The sequence below is a fragment of the Aedes aegypti genome, chromosome 2 (assembly GCF_002204515.2).
Source record: "Aedes aegypti strain LVP_AGWG chromosome 2, AaegL5.0 Primary Assembly, whole genome shotgun sequence".
Classification (NCBI taxonomy): domain Eukaryota; kingdom Metazoa; phylum Arthropoda; class Insecta; order Diptera; family Culicidae; genus Aedes; species Aedes aegypti.
In genome coordinates, this window is record NC_035108.1 from 467,776,681 (window position 1) to 467,792,848 (window position 16,168).

The 16,168-nt window shown below is 37.9% G+C and overlaps 2 protein-coding genes across 2 annotated transcripts; both read right to left on the minus strand.

Moving 5' to 3' along the window:
- Positions 1 to 2,338: 2,338 nt before the first annotated feature.
- On the minus strand, positions 2,339 to 3,498 carry LOC5568093 (probable RNA methyltransferase CG11342). The gene is made up of 2 exons (XM_001651981.2): positions 3,369 to 3,498; positions 2,339 to 3,306 (listed from the first exon to the last, which is right to left on the minus strand). Exons 1-2 carry the CDS (start codon positions 3,477 to 3,479, stop codon positions 2,587 to 2,589), a joined length of 831 nt encoding a protein of 276 aa, XP_001652031.2. The 5' UTR covers positions 3,480 to 3,498; the 3' UTR covers positions 2,339 to 2,586.
- Positions 3,499 to 5,433: 1,935 nt separating this feature from the next.
- Positions 5,434 to 6,522, minus strand: LOC5568092 (pre-miRNA 5'-monophosphate methyltransferase). Its single transcript, XM_001651980.2, has 3 exons — positions 6,396 to 6,522; positions 6,240 to 6,278; positions 5,434 to 6,183 (listed from the first exon to the last, which is right to left on the minus strand). Exons 1-3 carry the CDS (start codon positions 6,516 to 6,518, stop codon positions 5,461 to 5,463), a joined length of 885 nt encoding a protein of 294 aa, XP_001652030.2. The 5' UTR covers positions 6,519 to 6,522; the 3' UTR covers positions 5,434 to 5,460.
- Positions 6,523 to 16,168: the final 9,646 nt, after the last annotated feature.

Sequence of the window (16,168 nt, forward strand, 5' to 3'; positions counted from 1 at the left end):
GTGCAGGGATAAGTATGAGATCATCTTGAAGGACATGCGTGAGGTAATCGAAAAGCGGAAGCAGCACTTCGACACGAGACTGATAAGAGCAACCATTGAATGTTTGCAAAATTGTGTAAAGGTTTCAGTCGAACATTCCAGTTCATTTGAACCCCACCGGGGACTACGAAAAGGTGATGGGTTAACGTCCCTGTTGAACCATATCCAGCTTTTTACGCTAGCATGCCATAAAATTTGAATCACCCTCTTCTGACATGTCTTGCCCACACTATAATTTTCTTTATGGCAAAATCAAAGCAAGCTTTGTGATGTAAAAAATGGTCAAGAAACGTCAGAAGTGTTCGTTCTTGGTTTTCAAAATAGAAAAAAAATGTTTCTTGTTTAATTATTTCATTATTTTCGTTATTTTAGGTCAATAAAGACCGTCTGAGAGCAGCAATTTGGGAGAACAGGTCAAATCGTCATGAAGAATCTGCATGGCTTTACCAGCTGGACAAAAAATAAGATGTTCAAATGTTTTCTTCAGCGGGACCTTCCATTGAGCAACGGATTTTTTATTTCCACTGAACGCCCTTGTGCTTTAGTAAAGTGTTCGGAAATATTATAAGTTTAAATAGTGATTAGTGATATTTTATTCAAAAACAGACTATAAAAAGTTAAAGGCGTAGATCGCCAAGTCTTCGACCGAGTTTCTTGTGTTCTACGTGCCATGCTATTGGGACAACCTTTTTTCTCCCACATATTTTAGAATCTATCGATTGTACGAAATTAATCGAAAATAATACCAATCTATTTCCATAGACTAGCCTCTCCTTAATCATGCGATATATCTTGCTAATCTAATAATCGGAAGAGGTAAGACTTGGTGTCGAATAAGGTGTCAAAACTCGACACACTGTTATTTAGTTGATATAAGTCATCTCACGTTACTCGAGGTGACAGCAACTCGTTCCCGATTTTCAGAAAAACCCTGTTCATTTGAACAAGCCTTCCAGCACGTTCCCATTGGGCCACCAACCATGTATAGCTCATATTCATGGACGCTCTCATATTGGCTTATACTAGGTATTATAGAAATTTCAACCATGATGCAGATCTTATCGTATTCATATATTTGCTTATTCCGGAGTTTTTAGGATGCTGTCATTGTATTCCTAAAAATAAATCAAATTTGTTACCAAAAAAAGTAAAATGTTGAAAAAAATAGAATTTGAAGCTCCTGTAACTACCATGATGTACAAACAAGTGTAAATAGCGAATATTCTTGACAGAACAATCAACAATCTTAAATAACAGCCTACTGAGATCCAGCTATAAAACTTGTGGACAAGAAATGTCAAATATAATTCACCCCCTGTAGTTTTATAGCTAGCGTAAAAAGCTGGATTGTTCTAGAAGGTGTTATGGCGAGAGCCGGGCTTAACAGACGGGATACGATTTTCAAGAGATCCAGTCAATTTGTTTGCTTCGCGGATGATTTGGACATTGTCGGCCGAATATTTGAAAAGGTAACAGACATGTACACCCGTTTGAAACGCGAGGCAGCAGGTGGAGCTGAGCGTGACAGGCCTCGCCTAGGAAACAGTGTTACGATAGACGGGGATAGGTTCAAGGTGGTCGACGCGGTCAAAAAAGATTCGTCTCCGCACCAAATGTAGCATGTACAAGACGATTACAAGACCGGTGGTCCTCTACACGCATGAAACGAGTACGCCCAGTAAACACACGATCGTATATGATGGGATAAAAGAGTACAAATGTGGAGGCGATATACCTACATCTTGCATGCAGCCTTATGGCGCATGTGCGTATATCGCCTCCACATTTGTACTCTTATGCGCTATCGTATACGAGTTTGTGTTTACTGGGCGATGCTCGAGGAGGACCTGCAAGCACTTGGAGTTTTCGGACTTCGAGTGCTTAGGACGATTTTTGGCGGTGTGCAGAAGAACGGTGTGTGGCGGCGAAGGATGAACCACGAGCTCGCACAACTCTACGGCGAATCCAGTATCCAGAAAGTGGCCAAGACTGGAAGCATACGATGGGCATATTGCAAGAATTCCGGACAGCAACCCTAAAAAGATGGTGTTCGCTTCGGAAGCAAATACGGAAGCTCCGGTTGATACAAGAAGGTGTTGATCGCAACGAGCTAGGTGGATTTACTGGGTGCCCCAGGATCTGGAGAGCGTGGGTCGCAATCGAGGATGGAATGAAGTGGTCATTAATCGAGTGAATTGGCGAAATATTATTAACGAGGTTTTATCAAGTGAACTGATGTAAAATCAAATAAATAAATAATATAATAACGGCAATTACTAAATGAAATGATACACAGGACTTCATATAACATAATTGAAGACAATATTTTAATGTAATTCTTAATCATAATAACATATCAGTAGGGGTCGTCCATTAATTACTTAAGAATTTATGAGGGAGGGGTTTAAGATTTACTACTTTCCATACATTTTTTTTTTATTCATAAAGTCGTATTATGGAGGAAGGGGGTGGAAAAACCATCAAAATTGTCTTACGTAATTAATGGACAGCCCCTTATCAATTCCAAAATCAACAAATCTGTTTATATCACACCTTACAAAAAATCTCAATGGCACGGTTTCTTGGCGGAATTTTCTCCGCCGAATCACGGATTACAACGAATCCTTTGGAAATCACATATTTTCTAATGAAGTCTTCTCCTTTCCAACGTAAATCATGGAAGTGTTCATAGTCGCCCCCATTCTGGCGATGATTTTCATACTGAGTAACGTAACTATCCCAACTGTGCAGCTCTAGAACTAAAATCTTTGTCCGCTCGCAAACGTAATCCAGCACTGTCCTCAAGCCATCGTCTCCCCGTATCAAATGGATAAACATAAGAACCGAGAAGCAGCAAACAAAGTCAAATCGATCAATTTGTTTGTCCGTCATGTACTGCTGAATGCGATCCTCGGACTCGCCATGAGCCACAGCTCCGATGTCAACCTGGGAGAACTGCAGATGTGGCGAACCATGGTTTTCGGTGGCTCTGTTGATAAGCGACTGATCGATATCAACTCCAAATGCTTGCACCTGCTTATTTTGGGCTTGTGGTGCAGCTTGTATCACTTCCCTAATCTGGTGGGTCAACTTCCCAACGTTGCAACCAATGTCCATCAGGTACAGGGTGGAGGAGTTTCCGTAGGAATTCAACTTACGGAAACATTCCGGTAGACTTTGCCCTATGCACTTCGGACGGTTTTCCTGATCGCGGATTTCGTAGTAGTTGCTGTAGTTGCCAAGGCGAAGCTGATCGGCTGATTTGGACTGTAGGGGGTGATGAAATAAGGGATAGAATTTTGATTGAATTTAATTGAATTTGATTTTACCATTGTGCGAACTGTAGATAGCCGGACGAACAACCGTGTAGATCTGAACGGCTCATGAATCTTCATAGAGTTTATATTTCTATAAAAAGAAAAGAATTGCCGTGTCTTCATGATAAGAAACTTTTGAGGAGTAATCCACCCAATAATGTTTTTTTTTTTCGTTACGACCTGTTACGACGAACAATCAATAATAAATATAAGACTGATGCAAATATTGAATTTTTGCCTCTCATACGATGCATATTGGCAGTTTGACAAAGAAAGCTCTCAGTTAATAACTGTGGAAGTGCTCATAAGAACACTAGGCTGAGAAGCAGGCTCTGTCTCAGTGAGGACGTAATGCCAAGATGAAGAAGAAGAAGACGATGCACATTATGCAAAATAAGAAATTTAACTATAAACAAGTAATTTCAAATGTAAATGAAAATTAGTTTTCCCGGCAAATAATGTTTTGTCACGCAGTAATAGACTGACCATTAGTGTGGGATAAATTTTAGATTCTCGCTCCAGTCCACTTTTTGGATTGCATTTAGGTCCCATAACAACTGTGCAAAATTTCAGCTCCATCGGAGAAACTATATTTATGCGCCAGCCGTTCAAAGTTTGTATGGGATATACTATGGGAAAACTTACCTTTGCAAAGAAAAATCGCCAGAGGTCACCCTTGACCTCTATGAAAAAATTGTGAATACAGACCTCGATAGGTATTTTTACGATGAAGAATATTGCCGTAGACCGCGAAACAATCCAACACTTGTGAAAAAAGTTATTCAATGAAAACCTATTGGCAAGGCGACGTTGATTAACACGCAAAGGAATAACAATAATAACAAAATCGGGCAAAATTAACGAATAGTCTATGCTCAATAACTATTTTCACAAGCATCGGATTGCTTTGCGGTCTTCGGCAATGTTGTTCATCGTGAAAATAACCATCGAGATCTGTGTTCAGAATTTTTATAGAGGTCAATGGACGACCTCTGGCGATTTTTGTTTGCAAAAGTAAGCTTTCCCATAGTAAATTCCATACAAACTTTGAACGGCTGGCGCTAAAATATGGTTTCTCCGATCGAGCTGAAATTTTGCACAGTTGTTATGGGACCTAAATGCAATCCAAAAAGTAGACTGGAGCGAGAATCTAAATTTTTCATATAACCGTGTCCCGGACTACTGACCATACGTACCACTTAATTGAGAAAATTTGGAATGAAAATGTTAACGCATAAATTGAATTTATGGGTTAAAAGACGAAAATCTTTAGGGTTTTAGTCACCGTCGATTGTTATATTTGCAGATTATTGATCTTTTTCGGTGATTACTACATACTGAAACACGATTATAACGTTTTGTCTTACTGGTTTTCAGCCATCATCAGATTTGTATAAATCGATTGTTCGCCACCAGTGTGGATTTATTACTCATAGAAGTGAAGTAGGGAATAGGAAGATATATAAGGGAAATACGAACATTTTCTTGCGCGTGAAATAATAATTCAATGAGATTTAGGATCGAATAGGGTCATGTTGTTTTACGCCTACCTTAACTGCCGAAATACGTTGAAATGATTAATAGAAGTAGAAGTAACAAATCTATTAATGATTGTATGGAACATTTAACTACTTTTTGTATTGAATGTTGTAGATTTCAAAATCTGACGAATCGTTACACACATTTCGTGGCGCAACTGAATTAGTGGAACAGTACAATACTTTTCTTCCTAACATATTTTCTCACTAATAATCCAATAAGACACTGTCGAAAGACTGGTAACGACATCTAACATTACAAAACTGAAGCTTTCTATACTGGAGTTCATCATGAACCGCTAAGTAATAATGCACCTGAAAATATTTCTAGAGAGCAGTAAAATTCAGATACATGAAAGTCTTTGAATTTATAGAATATTTCTGTTATCTTTAACTCAGCAAGACTGCGATACTCACCCCTTCAAACTGAAAGATAAACCCCAATCTAAACGCTAATAACTTAAATCTATTTGTGGATATTAGTTTCGCTTCAAGTCAATTATTCTCGTATAAAAATAATCATCAAAAATAAAACAAAATTTACTTATCCCAAAAAGGTAATTTTATCAACTTTTATTCCGTGCATAGATCACCACATCCCTGTTGAATTCGTTCTTCTCTTCTGTGTTACTGATAACAGTAAATCCCCTAGAAACTACATAATCGCTTATCTGTTCCTCCAGGAATCCATTGCTACCCTTCCACGTCAGCTGACTGTAATGGTCATACTCTCCAGCACCGAGTTTTCGCATCCTGCGAGCATGATCCCGATACTTTTTCCAACCTTGCAGCTCAAGCACCAACAGTTCCGTATGCGAGCAGACATAATCCAGTACCCGCATCAGACCATCGTCACCGTGATTCAAATGGATGTACATCAAAACGGAAAAGCAACACAGGAAGTCAAATCGTTTGATGTCCTTCTTGAGCATGTATCTCTCAATTTGGTTCGTTTCTTTGCTAGAAGACACCTCGCTGATGTCCGCGTGTGCGAACTCCAAAAATTGCGATCCATGATCGGCGGTGGCTTTTTCTACAAGCTCTTGATCGATATCAACTCCGAGGACTTGTATTTGCTGCTCTGGACAAACGTTTTTCAGTTTTTCAAAAAGTTCGCGGGTCAGCTTTCCGCTATTGCAACCGACGTCAAGCAGGTAGATGTCCTTTCCCTCCTGGTGTTTATCAATCAACTTCAAGAGCTCAGGAAGACATTTTTCGATGTACTTCGGCCGGCTGTCTTCGCTGCGAAACTCGTAATATTGATGGTAGCTACCATGACGCACCCCGTCCTAGAAAATAAGTGATATGTGATGCTTTGGTTCAACGAATGTTTCATTTACTGTACCGTCTCACTAGATGTATTCGATTTGAGAGGAGTCTCGTCCTGAAATATGTAGAAAATAACTATTGTTTTCTAGAATAAGGGCTTAAGGAAAAGGATCGCTTTCGATTTCCCAATACTCTGTTTTGTGAGTTGGGGTTATCTGAAAGTTCTAATTACCACGCTTTCTGATTTCCTTTTTCGAGTTTGGTCCGACATGTTGTAGATAAACAGAAGTTGTTGATAGAAACATTGGTAGATATGAAATAAACGGTCTTCGACAAAACGCCAATGACAGTCCATTTGGGCCAGGTGTTGTTACGGTTAGGTTCGTGAACGTTTCCAACGCTCACGACTAGAGGGCACCAGTATGTTGCAATGGGCTGAATATATGCGTCCTTATATGCAAGTACTCAACTTTGAATATTAATTCAAATATGGATGATAGTATCAAACTTTGCAACTGATTTTATTTTCATCAGGGGGAAGGGGTGTTATTAAAGAGGCATTGTCAATTTCCCAAGCATCGGCAATTTACACGACACTGAGGACAGTTTTACAGTTGAGGTCAAAATACCCGTGTAGGGATTACGAGAGGTTAAAAGCAGAGTATAGTTAAAATAAAATATGTTTGTGAACCAACGAACTGTTTAACTAGTACTGAAAATGAAATCAAATCAGATCATAGTAGGCATAGATTTACGTAAGAAAAAGAGGAATCAGTTTGTTGATGTGTTTTGGAAAGAATAAACGTGCTTTTATAATGATGAAGAAAGTGTTGATTATTTAATCTAACTCGATTGAAGTTCTAAGGGAAGCGTAATCGGGAAAGAGACTAAATTCGGCTACTTAAAAAGGTCCAGTCACTACAACCCGTAATTGTCAAAGGACACACATTCTAGTCGAAATTTAAAGCTCTGCCGTTTTTTTGTTTATATCCTTCAAAAACTTCTTATAAGAATTCTCCAAAGGAATCCGTCAACAATATAGGTAACTAATGGGGCAACCCGCGGCATCAATGAGACCCTCTTCTATACTGCCTTTGGGTGGACATATTCGTTTGAAAATCCTCGACCATGAAAACACTTCAACACCGTTTAACAATACTGAAACCCACTTTATTTGCTTTTCTTACACACAGGTACCTTTTATTGCTTCCTGCCACTTTCTTAGAGCTTATATCCTACCACTTCCTCTCGTTCTGGTAGCAGGGCCCTTTCTTCTTTTCGCTGACTCACCTTTGGATTTGCTTGGAGATGGCCCGCTGTTGACAAAATTGACACAAGAAGTGCCTCGTCCGTTTTTCAGTCTCTAGCATAACGTACCAGCAGTGCAGCGTTCTTGAGGCGGTAGGACCACTTAAGTTCTTCGGTCTACTTCATGCACTCCACGGCCTAGGGCGGTTATCCTCAACATTGCTAATTTATTCATTTTTTTATCTTTCGATATAATTTTTCAAGGATATTGCCAATTATTTTTTGTTACTTTTGAAGAAAAATTCAAAAAAATGCCAGTTTACGTGATAAAATATCCGAGAAATAAAATGTTTCTTGTTCTTCAATTTTTGAAAGCATATCTACAGAAGATTTAGGGACAAAATGTCGAAAAACAAAACGTCGAAACCCAAGACGTCGAAAAGGACAAAACGTCGAAGGGACAACATGTCGGAAGCAGTAATTTTTCAAGCGAATATGACTATACCGTTGCCAATGACAAAAATGGTTGCGATGCAATCGGCGTTGGAAACAGCAAAACTTAAAATGTTCATCAAAGTAAGTATGGATCAAATTTTCAGAAAAATGGCAATCTTACATCCATTTCTGACCAGAGAAACAGCTGTGCAATCCTTCGAGAAGAAGATTGAAAAAGAAGCCTGAGTATCAATGGTATCAATATCCGGACACTTTGAAAATATTCTTCAATTACAAGTTAAATTAAATGTTAATATGTTTGGTTTTACACATAATTTATACTGTCCATAACGCTGATCATTTATATTCTATTTACCATTGCCATAATAGAAATGAAAATAAAAATGTACCCCAGTTAGACATCATTTCATTGTCAGTGCTAGTTCAGTTTTATGAAACGGTGACGAACACATCATAACATTCAAAAGATGTTTCACGCCATTTCAATGCTGTTCGCCAGGGAAGGTGTTGAACCGGCTGAGCACGTTCACGGCATAGCAGTTGTCCGGACGAGCACTTTGGGCGAGGTACATTAGACAGCCCACAGCTTTTCTGTACGGTACATCCTCCATACGCTCCTCGTCTTCAGCAGTCGACGGACACATTTCCTTCATCAGCTTCTTGCTTGCATTCATAGGGTAGTAACAGGGTTGCACTTGGCCATTTAAAAACGGTCAAGCATGGCGTCAATACACGCTTCCTGATCCAGAGAAACCGCTTCTTTGGTTCTGGTAATCCAGATACCCAGGGCGTATTTTGATGGTCCAATGTCGTTCATTTTCCTGTTCTCCTGATTCAATTTACCTGAAAATGAGGTCATCAACGACGTATACAGCAACGAATAGCACCTTGCCACCATTGATACGATCTGATACGATAGTATACACATGGATCGTAAACAGTAGATTCCAGTCCCAATTTTCGAAGCGCTGCATCCAACTTCGAATTTCAGACGCGGCTGGATTGCTTGAGGCGGCAAACTTTGGGTTTCTTGCCACCATCCACGAAGCAAGGGGGTTACTCCATATAAATTTTCTCCACTAAATCGCCCTGCAGGAACGCTGAAACGGCATCCATTTGGTCCACTTTCAGGCCTCATCATGCAGCCAGCGCGAAAAGGTATCGCAGCAAACTACAGTCACCATTGTTAAACCCATTATTTCATACGCATCAATTTTTTGGTGGGAAAAAACCAAACAAGTCGCTACTCAAGCTAAGTTAAATAAACTACAAAGGCTTGCTACTATTTCAATTACTGGGGCAATACGAAACACCCCTTCAAATGCGTTGAACGCAATGTTAAATCTTCTTCCACTTCATGACTATATACAAATGGATGCAGTTAAGAGTGCTATCAGAGTCAGAAGGTCCTTAGATAGGGCTGATAGTGAACTAAAAGGACATATGACTATATTGAAGCACTTCAAAATAAGTCCAGTGTACTTAGTGAACGAAGATTATATGTTGAAGCGTAACTTTTTTGATCATCGTTTTTGGGTTGCTGATGTAACTCGCCAGGATTGGGACACAGGAGGACCAACTTTCCGATCTGGATCATTAATTTTTTTCACTGATGGTTCAAAACAAGATAACATGGTAGGGTCAGGAGTGTTTGGCCCAGGAGTAAATGTATCTTATGCACTGGGAAGTTGGCCAACAGTTTTTCAGGCCGAAATTTATGCCATTCTTGAATGCGCTGACATTTGTCTTAAAAGGCGCTACCGGAATGCTAATATATGTATTTGTTCGGATAGCAAAGCAGCCTTAAACGCTTTGAAGTCTAGAACTTACACATCAAGACTTGTTTGGGAGTGTTCCAAGCTACTGCAGCAGTTGTCCTATCGTAATAAGGTTAATCTATATTGGGTTCCTGGCCATTGCGGAATAGAAGGAAATGAAAAAGCTGATCAGTTAGCAAAACAAGGTTCTTCCATGCAATTTATAGGGCCTCAACCGTTCTTCGGAATGGCCTCTTGTGCTCTGAAAATGCAATTAAAGAGCTGGATGAAGGCAAAAATTAAACTAAACTGGAAGAACGCAATGGACTCTCGTCAGTCCAAACGATTCATCGAACCAGACGCCTATCAAACGCTGAGGTTGTTAAACCTCAATAAACACGATCTAAGTACTTATACTGGCTTATTAACAGGCCACTGCCCCAGCAAACGTTACCTTAAAATTATAGGTAAATTGCCAGAAGATATGTGTCGTTTCTGTAAATTAGAAAGCGAAAGCACTGAACATTTGTTGTGCAAGTGTGTTGCACTATACCACAAGCGTTGTAGATATTTAGATAAAGGCTTGCTAGAGCCTAATGAAATTCAGTACTATCATCCAAAACAGGTACTACATTTTATCCGAAACGTGGTACCTGATTGGGATGCACGCCAATAGCTGTGGAGATAGTTACTTCATATAGAAACATATTTCTACAGTACGGCAAAAACAAAGAGGATAACACCACAATAGATCAACTTAATGGTCGCAGTGGTATCATGTCCCCACAGAGGAAAAAAAAAAAAACTACAGTCACCCCACGCAGTTTAATCACCCACAATTTATGAATCAGCTAATTTCAAAAGACAAAATTATTATCAAACCTACCACAAAGCATCACAGAATCATTTCAATGCTTTTTATCTCAGTAAAACAGCTCTTGATCGCGGTGTGAACCAACAATATTGCTAAATTATTTTTGTAGCTATTTGGACTGCATTTTAGGCCAAATTTGTAAGCCGTGTGCCTATTGACGCCTAGCTAAAAACGATGTTTTAAAGTTTGTTTCAAAGATTTTTTGTGTGAGGATGGGCCCTCGACAACATTTATAGACTCAATAAACATAGCTATGAGAGATAAATGCGTATTTATACGGATTTGGCTGAGATTTTTTAGTAGAATTGTTGATCAATAAATTGTGGGTAATATACACACCAGTCACAATTTATGAGTCAGCGTTCAAACTACTAGTACTTAGTATTTTTTTTTTTAGAATTTTTAGTTTCATATAATTCCAAGTTAATGTCAAGTTTTGTTACGGAAGAGCAAAAGTGGTTTGGGACCGTTCATAAACTACGCATTTTTTTTGTGGAAAAGGAATTTGAACATACCGTAATCCAGGGTAACATTGATAGCAACGACTCGATTCAACACTTATTGATGGAATATTTTCAAAGCATGAATTCGTTCTTTTATATTCATGAGGTAATAACAATTATGGTTTTTGCGAAAATTAAGGGTTATTCAAACGCAAAATTTTTAACTTTTTGAAACAATGATTTCTATCAAATTCTATTATACTGCCGAAGATTTGTGTCTCGCATGAGATTTGCAAACGACACGGTCAAAGAAAATACGATTATTACTAAAAATAGCTCCGCCGAAAATGATTCCGTAGTCTAAACTCTCATAAGTATGTTCAACTAAGCTAAATTAATGAATAACTATGTTTCTTTGAAGTGCATCTTCTGATGAAAAAAGTTTTGTGATCAATCCACCTAGCAGTGAGATAGAAAAACTATTTTTTCAAAACATTTAGAAAGACATATGATGTCTTCGGCAAAATGTTAAAAATCTTAGTAAAAAGTTGTGAACAATTATGATTTTAAACGATTTTTTCATACGACTTTGTGTACATTCTGAAAAAAAAAATTGTAACTCCTTTACAAAATTTTTAACATTTTTCATGTCTTCTACAAAGTTGTTAGATATCTTAAAACACGTGTTTTTACTGAAAATCACAGCTCTCTATCTCTTGAAGTAAAGGAATTATCGGTAGAAATCGTTTTAATAAGGCTAATATGTTTAATAGTAAGAACCCATGAAAAGACACTTATAGACAAATGTTTTTATCATCTGCCGAAAGGAAATATATGGTACTTTCATGATTTGTATGAGTTGTCTGCGCCATTTTGCGCCAAAGGCAGTTATAGGGGCCTAAACTACCCCTTGAAAATGAGTAATTCACAAATAACTTTGTAACTTCAAAAGATAGCGTGATGTTCACCAAAAACACGAGTTTTTTCATGACAAAAAACTTTGTAGAAGCCACAAAAAATGTCAAAATTCTTGGAAAAAAGTTATGATTAAAAATATGATTTTCAGGGGCCATTCACAAACAACGGCATATATCTCAAAAAGCATAAGAGATAGAAAAATTATGTCTTGGACAAAGTTGATTCAAATTGCCAATTCTACAACTTTGCCGAAGACACCACATGTCTATCTAAATGTTAAAAAAAAAACAGTTTTCTATCTCACTGCAAGGTGCAAGGACAAAACTTTTTTCATCAGAAGATGCGCTTGAATATACCAAGAAACTTCTCCGAACATAATATATCGCTAAAATCAACGGTTTGGGCGCTACTCAAAAAGCGCATGAAATCGACGAAATAAAACACAGTGGAATACAACAATTTGTTTTCTAATCTTTTATTTATTTAGTTCACTAGTTTGAAGAAGTAAGGACTAGGATTCTGATGCATGAACAATATCGGTGTTATTTCTTGGCATTATCAAAGGATCCGATTTGCACTGATAAAGGGGCGCGCCTGTAGAGAGTGTACCCACCACATTCTTCAAAGGGTATAAATAGCGGAACCTTTCAATTAGAATTCTTCCTGCGATCAAGTTAGGAACTACAACTGTAAGAAAACCGAATACTTTATCACTTCTCAATAGTGATAAGGCATCACGACATGCACTAAACAAAGGAAACGGGATACACTACAATAGATCAAATATTGGTCGCAGTGGTTTATGTTCCGAACAGAAAAAAAAATGCTAAACGTTTAAAATATATTCCCAAAACTCTCAAACCAGTGATTATAAAAAAAAAACTTTATACCAAAGTACAATAAAAAAAAATGGCGAAAACTACCCAACAGTGCTATGTGGAGGTTACTATCTCGCTGTATACAGGTGTTCTAAAGGTGAGTGTATGGTATTTAGTCATCAAGCGTATTATCCTGATAGTTCTTTGTTCCAAAGGCTTACCATTCAAAAATATAACCTTTCATGATTATTCGAAAGACCGTATCGTGAGAACTCGCCACGATCAAAACCACGAAACGTGCTACATTTAATGAATGAACAAAAACATGAACTCAAAAAGAATCCTCATAAATAAATAAATTAATATTAATTTTGTGAATTATGTATTATCAAATACACTATTTGGCATTTTCTTTAGACTTTACGACTTGCGAAAAACTTGCGGCGGGGTAAGCGTAAAACTATTCAGCCATGGTTAAACCTCTCTGCCATGCCTTTCCCCTAATCCATACACTCCCGCATGTACTGGCGTAGATGCAGTGGTATATACGGTCTACGTGGGAGCCAGTATAATGCATCATCAATTCCTCCCCCTTCCCCACATTGGTCTGCATTCTGACGTGGCAGGCACCATTGTCGCTAAAAAATAGAAGATCACCAGCACTTACACACTGAGAATGCCTGTTAGTCCCAAGCAGTCATTCGGTTGGTCCTTGTGTAAGTGCAGCTGATCTGGCGATACTGGAGTAGCATCCACGGGCGGCCAATCAAGCTCAAGCTCAAGCTCAAGCTCAGCCATGGTTAAAGTTGGTGCTGCAAGATATGGTGCGTGAATTAGATGAGTTCTTTGAAGTAATTACGCTCAATGCTGTGTCATCATCTGTAGCAAGCAAGCAGTTTCCATCCGACAGTCATTCATAAGACCGTTACTGGATTGATCGACTATGTAAGAGCTAGGCGGAACGTGGATGATTGCCGAATCAAAATCGGCATAGATGGAGGGCAGGGATCTTTCAAAATATGCTTGAATATTGAAGAAAGCCCAACAGTTGGATATAAAGATTCCGGAGTGAAGCGATCCATTATCCTTGCACTTTGTCCTAACGTCTCTGAAAACTATGAAATCGTCTCGAAGATCTGGACCCATCTGCAACTTCAGTCATTGCGAGCCATATTTCAGATGTCACCCGTCGACTCCCATAGTAATCCAGTCACATAGAGTAACAACTGTCGAAAATCTCGAGTGACAGAGCTGAATCGAGTGATTTTTTCGGTCGACAGTGACTCTAGTCGAGTCATTTTGATCAACTCGACTTATAAAATAGACCCCTCTGGCAGAACTATAAAATGCCAGAATTTCATAAACAATATTCAAGAAAACTGCTGTCTGCTGTTGTATCGCACAACAGCAGCCATATTATGTAAAATAATCAAGAGAATTGAAACGATAAAATACCTTGTCATACATTTTTTGATCTTTGAAGTAACATTTCCGAACGGCTTAAAATTTTGGAGGTGTGGTTTATAAGTATTGTACTGGAAAACGGTGGTAGGTCATTAAAGTCGTTTGGCATAAAGCCGTTTGGCATAAAGTCCTTTGGCATAATGGTCATTTGGCATAAAGTCGTTTGGCATAATGGTTGTTTGGCATAATGGTCGTTTGGCATAATAGTCGTTGGGCATAATGAGTCTGAAACCAATAATTTCTCAATTTTCGTTTTTACGTTTCTATTGAATCTTTCTGATGACACAAGGCTTGTTTTGATACAAAATGGCACTCTATTCAACAATCATTCGCGCTTGAATAAATTTAAGCATATTAGGAAAGTTATTGCCAATAGTATTTTATCATTTATCCAGAAATTACCATTCTTTCATATATTAATTCTTCTTTTGAGTTTCGCTATTGGAACAAATTTTTGCACTGAAGATTTTTATATATTTAGCACAAATTTACCCTTCTATTAATTGTTCTATTTTTTTTCCTAAATATGATGTAACCATTATTATAGGTATGAAAACTGTTGATTTTAAATTTCAATAAATTTCTCCTTCTTCTATATTTTTTAAGTATTTTTGTACACAACTGGCAAAATGGCGGCAATTGATAACATTGATCTGCTCAAATTATCAGCGAAAAGAGAAATCGATTACTGCAGTTACTTTGATGGGTTGTGCTACTTTTCCCCGAATGTCGTTTCCCCGAATGCCATTTCCCGAATATCCCGTTTCCTCGACTAGCCCACTCCCCCGGAAAATTTTTAGCACCCATAATTGTCGTAACTATATACATTTCAGGGGGGTGAATGAACTGACCATCTAATATTCACCCTTCTTTATTTAATTGGTGGTTCTTTCGAGTTTTACCGTCTTCAGCATTTTTGCCAACATGTGTATAGCCGAGAATGACAGAATACTTCCTTCTTTTGACTGTTTATCGTTCTTTCTCGTCACCACTTTTCGGGGGAACCAGTCATTGCCGCAATAATTTTTGGCGTCAATTCTTGTATTGGTTTAATTGTAAATTTTTCCTTCTTTTAAAAATAGGCTGTTCTTTATGTTTATACTGTTATACATTTTATTATTTAGTAAAGCTAATTGTGAACCATTTTGATTATCAATTCTTGCCAGATGTGTTGTTAGAATTATAATTATTTTAGAACCTGCCAATATTCAATTTATACTTTTTTTTTGGGGGGCAAACGCGTGATCTCCTTACGAGATATGCTGGAAAATGTATTATTTCAATCACAAATTTTCCCTTTTCTCGATATTAGACGGTGTTTTTAATGTACACTTCCAAAATTAGAATTTATATTCAACCGTTGAAAAGTTTTGCCACAAATATTTTCTTTTAAAGATGTGTTGTTCATTTGAGCTGTGCTGTGAAAAGATTTTTTTTTGCGTTAGAGTCTGAAATATTTTAAACGAAAAATAATCTGCTCTCGTATAAAGGCTCTTTTTGCATTAAGTCGCATTTATCGATCTTTTGATTAGAGCTTTTGATATTTTGCAAAACAAAAAATCATTCTTTTATCAAGTAATTTTCAGCGAGTGTTACGTCCAAACTGGGACAGAGCTTGATATGCAGGGAAATATTCTATGAGCGTTCCCTTGATGAATAACTGCGAACTTTCCTTGCCAATTTACTGTTTTCAAATATGTATATCGCAACAAGCTCAAGGGTACTCTATGTTCTGAGATGTAGAGACCCGTCACGAGTTTTATTTAGTAATGCTCTATAATGTCACAACAATTTTTGAAATTCTTAGCTCGGATAATCTCTGAACGAACAACCCGCTTGTTTATAACCTACCAAATTTTTTTTGCTGTGGGCTTGGTGGTGTTGATCTCGGTAAAAGCTTAAAAAATGCCGATATTTATTTCAAGTCAATCATTATGCCAAACGGCCATTATGCCAAACGACCATTATGCCAAACGACTTTATGCCAAACGGCTTTATGCCAAACGACCTTATGCCAAACGACTTTA